The following is a 6554-nucleotide window of genomic DNA, read 5'->3' on the forward strand; positions in this document are numbered from 1 at the left end:
TACACGGGGCCCTTAACTCGAGTTAAGGTAACTCGAGTTACGTTAACTCGAGTTAAGCGTCTATACACGGGGCCCTTAACTCGAGTTAAGGTAACTCGAGTTACGTTAACTCGAGTTAGCTTAACCTCGCCATTCGATCGAGGTTAGGCTAACTCGAGTTACCTTAACTCGAGTTAAGGCCCGTGTAGACGCTTAACTCGAGTTAGCTTATCCTCCACAATAGGCGGCAGCACTAGTACGATGTACGTACACACGCGCGCCCGCACGCGTACTTGCACACGCACACACACACTCATGCACGCACGTGTACGTGCACACGCACGCACGCAGGCACGCACGTCTACGTGCACACGCATGCACGCACGTACGCACGCCTACGTGCACATGCACATGCACACGCACGCACGCACGCACGCACGAACGTGTACCTGCATACGCGCGCGCGCACGCACGTGTACTTGCACACCCACGCACACACTCATGCACGCACGTGTACATGCACACGCACGCACGCACGTACGTGTACGTGCACACGCATGCACGCACGCACGCACGTGTACGTGCATATGCACGCACGGACGCATGCACGCACGTGTACGTGCACACGCACGCACGCACGCACGTACGTGCACACGCATGCACGCACGTGTACGTGCACACGCACGCACGCACGCACGCACGTGTACCTGCACACGCACACATGCACGCACGCACGCACGCACGCACGAACGTGTACCTGCACACGCGCGCACGCACGCACGTGTACGTGCACATGCACGCACACACGAACGCACGTTTACATACACACGCACGCACGCATGCATAATAAATCGGTAATAATCGCTATCGGGTGTTGTCGTGTAGACGCTACATAACCGCTAACTCGAGTTAGCGCTTAACTCGAGTTAAGGTTCGTCGTGTATAGACGCTACATAACCGCTAACTCGAGTTAGCGCTTAACTCGAGTTAGCTTAACAGCCTTAACTCGAGTTAAGGTTCGTCGTGTAGACGTAGCTTATATGACATCTCTTGCCCCGCTAAAGGTTCCGCGCGTTCCCTTACTCTTTTCTTCCACGTATTTTCTTTCCTGCGTCTCATCCTGAATTCCCTCCCCATTACTGTACACTTGGTTTTCTCGTTATCCGGTCCTTCTACTCACTCTTACCTCAGTTTCCTCGTTTTTCTTCAATTATACCACATTGTAAGGGTAAGTTGGGCATTTAGCAGAGAGCTAGGACGTGGGCTGCCTTCCCGCTACCTCTCGTGTTTTTGTTGATATTTTATANGGGAGAATTTCCAGACCACCTCAGAAGTTGTCAGACTTTGTGAGATAGACAAAATGAGCGAAGGACAAGGGGAAGACAAATTCAGAGTTAAGACAATATAGTTATGTTTATTAAGACAAGCATTTCATGGTCAATGAACCTATGCAAATTGCATGTGATTTACAGTTTGGTTGAAGGTTAGTTCGTAGTGAATTGAAAAAAAAAGTGGTTATTTGGCATACGTGGTCACGTAACCCTAACCCTAACCCTAACACATAACCCTAACCCTAACCCTAACACTTGTGTGAATTTGGAACGGTTTTATTTTTTGTAAGGAAAGAGGATGTCATGTATTGCGTCCACGAGATGGCGTGACTAGTCTGAAATAAAACAAGTTGAGTGACCGCCAAAATGCCGGGCATGTTTTGTTCATGAACCTACACAGAAACACTTGAATAGATACACAGAAACACTTGGACAGAGGCCAAGACATAACAATATATACACATACATAAATATACTGGCCAATCAGAAGTACTGTATGGTCAAATAGCAGAAGTGGATACTCTGCCGTAAATATCCACTGCGTTTAAAAGTATATAGGAGGGAGGATTCATATATGGCATAGCTAATGACCCTATCCACCTGAAACAACAACTAGCCTACATTACCAATTCACAGTAAGTTTTGATTAGCGTTGGCTAAATTATTTGAAGTGTTTTTGTTTTTAAATAAAAAAGGAGCCATTATTCAGTGCAGAGGGTGTCTCATAAGTTATAGTTCCCTACATCACACACATCTGTTATAACTTATATTGCGATGATGTCGCATTGTTTCAGGATATTGGAATGCGCCGGCCGCCAACGTAGCACCCGTGGCGCCCCCGTTGCTGTTGTACACGTCGCGCGCCGCGCCGCCGCCCACCGTGCCATCACACCAGCAGGTGGCGCCTCCTCTGTCACAGGAGAGCACGGCGTACGGTGCGGACGGTGCGTCGCAGGAGCAGCTGCCCGCCTACGAGGAGGTTCACGCGCACTGGTTCCACAAGAAGACGATCGCCGGTAAACTGCAGTGGACGCCGTTCTCTCTCGTCGACTCGATGCGCCTCGAGGACGTGCATCAGATGCTGCTGCGCGGCGAGGCCGTCCCGGGCTTTGTCGCGACGATGGGAGGCCGCTACGACGTCAGCGTCGAAGAGCGCACGTGCAGCGCTGTCTACTGGCAGGAGACGGTGGCCGAGGTGTGCCGCTGCACGTGGTTCTACCGCGCCGAGGGCGAGACGATCTTTGTGCCATATGACGAGGCGTTCTCGGCGCGCCTCGAGGCCGAGTACCATGCTGGCGCGACGACGGGCACGTGGAATCGCCGCCTCGAGTTTCCGAGCGGCGACTCGGTCGTCATGCACAACCGCGACGTCATCGTTCACTTTGCTGCCGCCGCCGACGCGCAGCTTGCGGACGAGTGGGGCGCGGTGGATCGTGACCTCGGGGTCATGCGGCCGCGCGTCGTCAAGCGCGGCGTCGCTGACGTCGATGAGATCGTCATCGACGACGGCGAGGCGGCGCGCATCGACCATCTGGTCTTCGTCGTGCACGGCATCGGCTCGGTCTGCGACCTGCGCTTCCGCGACGTCATCGAGTGCACGGACGGCATGCGGCTGCACGCACGCTCGCTCGTCGAGACGCACTTTTGCGAGGCGGCGGCGGCGGGCGCGTGCGGACGCGTCGAGTACCTCCCCGTGCAGTGGCACACGTCGCTGCACGTCGGCCCCGCGGGCGTAGACCGGCTGCTGAAGGCGATCACGCTGCCGAGCATCAGCAAGCTGCGGCACTACACGAACGACACGATCCTCGACGCGCTCTTCTACACAAGTCCCAAGTACGGCCAGACGATCGCCGAGGCCGTCACGCACAAGCTGAACCGCATCTTCGCGCTCTTCCTCGCGCGCAACCCGAGCTTCGACCGCACGCGCGTCTCCGTCGCCGGACACAGCCTCGGATCGCTCATCGTATTCGACATCCTCGCGCACCAGGGCGAGACACCTGAGGCTCCGCCCCCGCAGGATGAGGAGGCAGCGGAGGAGGAGGAGGTGGGCGAGGGGGAGGTGGATTCGCTCGCGGCTGTGCTGCAGGGGATGGGGTTGGAGGAGTACGGCGCGATATTCGAGCGCGAGCAGATGGATCTCAACACGCTGATCATGTGCGACGCGTCAGACCTGAAGGACCTCGGTGTGCCGATGGGACCACGCAAGAAGCTGCTCATCTACATACAGGAGCACGCGGAGAGGAAGAGGAAGCCAGCGAAGAAACCCCTGCAGCAGCAGCAGCAGCAGGAGAAGCCAGACGCTGGACAGCAGGAGAAGCTGGAGTTTGGCGGTAGTTCATTGTCGACGGCGTCGGCAGCGTACACGATGGGGCAGGTGGCTGTGGCCTACCCGAAACTCGACTTTAACCTGTGCGCCTTCTTCGCGCTTGGATCGCCGATCGCTGTCTTTCTTACCGTTCGGGGCGTAAACGAGGTCAGTAAAAACTCCTGGTGACCGGGAAATACAGACACACGAGTAGTCAGTCACACATGTTTGTATGGTACATGCATGTTTGTACACATTTTAATTTGCCCTTTCCTCGCATACCGGTATTCATTACAAGTTTTCTATGTTTGTAGATTCTCTAGTTCAGTAGTTGTAAACTATAGCCGATTAGCTTTGCAACAGAACATTACAAAAACAATGTGTAGTAATGATGTGCGATTAGCCTACACATATTGCCTGTCTTCTTCCTTATTATAATTCTGGGTTAACTTATGCTACATTCTGGTATGCACCATCTACAGACAACGTAACTTGAGTAAGCTATCAACAGTTTCCAATAGAGACATGATTGTCTCTTTCATGTAGATTCTGGTATGCACCATGTACAGTCAACGTAACTTGAGCAAGTTATTAACAGTGTCCAATAGAGACATGGTTGTCTCTTTCAGGTAGATAGGTCAGTTATAGTTAACGGTAAGAGTGACGTGTGCGTGTGTGTGTTTGTTTGCGTAGGTGTGTGAGGACTACAGACTACCGACATGCCCGGGTTTCTTCAACATCTTTCATCCATTTGATCCGGTCGCGTATCGAATCGAACCGATGATCAACAAGTCTTTTGATTTGAAGCCAGTGCTCATTCCACATCACAAGGGAAGAAAACGAATGCATCTAGAGATCAAGGAGAACATGGCTAGAATAGGTAACCCTACTAATTAACTCATTATAGCAGTGAGTAGTGCATGGATTAGCATTCTTATTGTAACTATTTCCTACAGCGTTGACACGAGCGAGGCGGGCTGCCTCGCTGAAATTCACAGCCCCCACACAGAAATTTGTCCAAAACACTGCCTCGCTGACGAAAATCACTGTTGTTCCATAGAACAGTGGTTATAATGCACCAAAATAGCTTAGAATGCAAAAAACTCCAAATTGCACCATTTTTCAAAAAAAAATTTGCGGGGGTTCATGCCCCCGGACCCCCCTAGCTGGGCGAGTACATGCAGTGCTCGCTTTGCTGAGACCTCGAAACGTGCAAACATGACAAAAAAAATTTACCACCTCACAGACCTTTTTGGCCATGGGAAACACTGCCCTACAATATTGAAGCTGTACGAATTTACAGTTTTAAACCAGGTACAGTGAAACTTCGATTGTATACGCCCCGATTTAACGCAAAATTGGATATAACGCGATGAGTCATTGGACCTTTTTTTGCTCTTTTTGAAACTGAAAAGTTGTTTGGTGAGTTAAGCCGGCCTTAGGTTGAAGCAACGATCGCCTATAGATCGCGCAACTAAATGAGTTTACATGAGACTTGTTGCTGTGGCGGGTCAGTTTATACGCTGATTTTCTTGAACCCTGATTTAGCGCGATCCTGCTTTTTTGCATTGACATTTTATGGACCCCAACGATCGCGTTATAACGGGGCCACACTGTACCTCCCTTCTCGTATTCTTGCCTTTCTCCTTCTGCTCTATATTTCCTGTCTTCCTTGTTCCTGCCCTCAGTGTTTGTGCACCAAATCATTTCACTTGCTCTTTACTGCCACTTAGGGGTGAGTCACGTAGTGGTTGGTTCCATGCCGTTGGCTGTGGAAACCTGCAGCTGTAATTACGTTCTTCCATGGTTTGTAACAGTAGTACATGATTTTGTAACCATATTTACATGGTTTGCACTGGAGTTATAAACACATGGATTGCATATATCCATTACGAGGCATGTGTATCCGTAGTTACAACTCACCAGGCATGCGTTTCCATGACGACAGGTTCCGACATCAAGCAGCAGCTGATGGAGACATTTAGGAGCACCTGGCACACGGTGGCTGAGTTCACACGCTCGCACACCCTCGGGCAAGAACAGATGGACGCTGTCCAGAAGGCTGTGATGGACAGTGCGATAGAGGACATGAGCAAAGAACAGGTGTGTATATATGTGTGTGTGTGTGTGTGTGTGTGTGTGTGTGTGTGTGTGTGTGTGTGTGTGTGTGTGTGCGTGTGCGTGTACGTGCGTGTGTGTGCATCCACTTGCATGTGTGCGAGCGCGTGCGTGTTTGTGTGTGTGCGTGCGTGCATAGGTGTGTGGGTGTGTGTGTGAGTGTGCATGTGTGTGTGTCACAGTGTGCGTGCGCGCCAATGCTGTTTGCTTGTGTATGACTGAAAGAGAACTAGTGTCATGACTTGGGGTGTTCTGAAAGATCACTGCTCAAAGTAAACACTAAGCAGAGGTAATGGATCACTGGTGATCTTGGCTATTGTTAGTGGTGAGGTGTAGTGTTTGCTAGAAATGTGTTTTAGACTGTAGTTGCATTATTGAAAATGTATAATATTCGCAATATTAACGTTTGGTAATAATTAGTTCTATCCATTTTGATAATGATTTTTAAGAATGATGGTGATTATGCGTTATTCTCCCTCTGCAGGGGGTCATAGAGTTAGGCAAACAAACCTTGTGGGAAAGTTTCCCCTATGTCCTAACATTAGTGTTGTGATAACAATGTTTTTATTTAATTCCACACATTAGGAATGATAATGTGATGGAGTTAACACTATGTAAGAAACGTTTCAGACTTACTACTAACAGTCATAGTTTCGGGTTATAATTCAGGGATATGGCCGGGGGGAGATGGTAGAAACGAGATATCATCATCGTTAGGATAATAGGTATTTGCGATACAGAGTTAACAACTAATAACGAGCCCATCTCGCGTTGTCGCGACCAAACCACCAAACACTCGCTAACTCACGTGTCTTTCATCC

General features: G+C 50.3%; 1 protein-coding gene across 1 annotated transcript; it reads left to right on the top strand.

The window, feature by feature from the left end:
• Positions 1-2229: 2229 nt before the first annotated feature.
• Positions 2230-6286, top strand: LOC106810040 (SEC23-interacting protein-like; the record flags this gene model as incomplete). The annotated part of the gene is made up of 5 exons (XM_014813306.1): positions 2230-3312; positions 3352-3783; positions 4309-4495; positions 5564-5718; positions 6218-6286. Coding segments are annotated over 5 exons (1926 nt in total), but the record flags the coding sequence as incomplete, so codon positions are not given.
• Between the last annotated feature and the right edge of the window lie 268 nt (positions 6287-6554).

Source organism: Priapulus caudatus, unplaced genomic scaffold (assembly GCF_000485595.1).
Source record: "Priapulus caudatus unplaced genomic scaffold, Priapulus_caudatus-5.0.1 Scaffold406, whole genome shotgun sequence".
Taxonomy (NCBI): domain Eukaryota; kingdom Metazoa; phylum Priapulida; class Priapulimorpha; order Priapulimorphida; family Priapulidae; genus Priapulus; species Priapulus caudatus.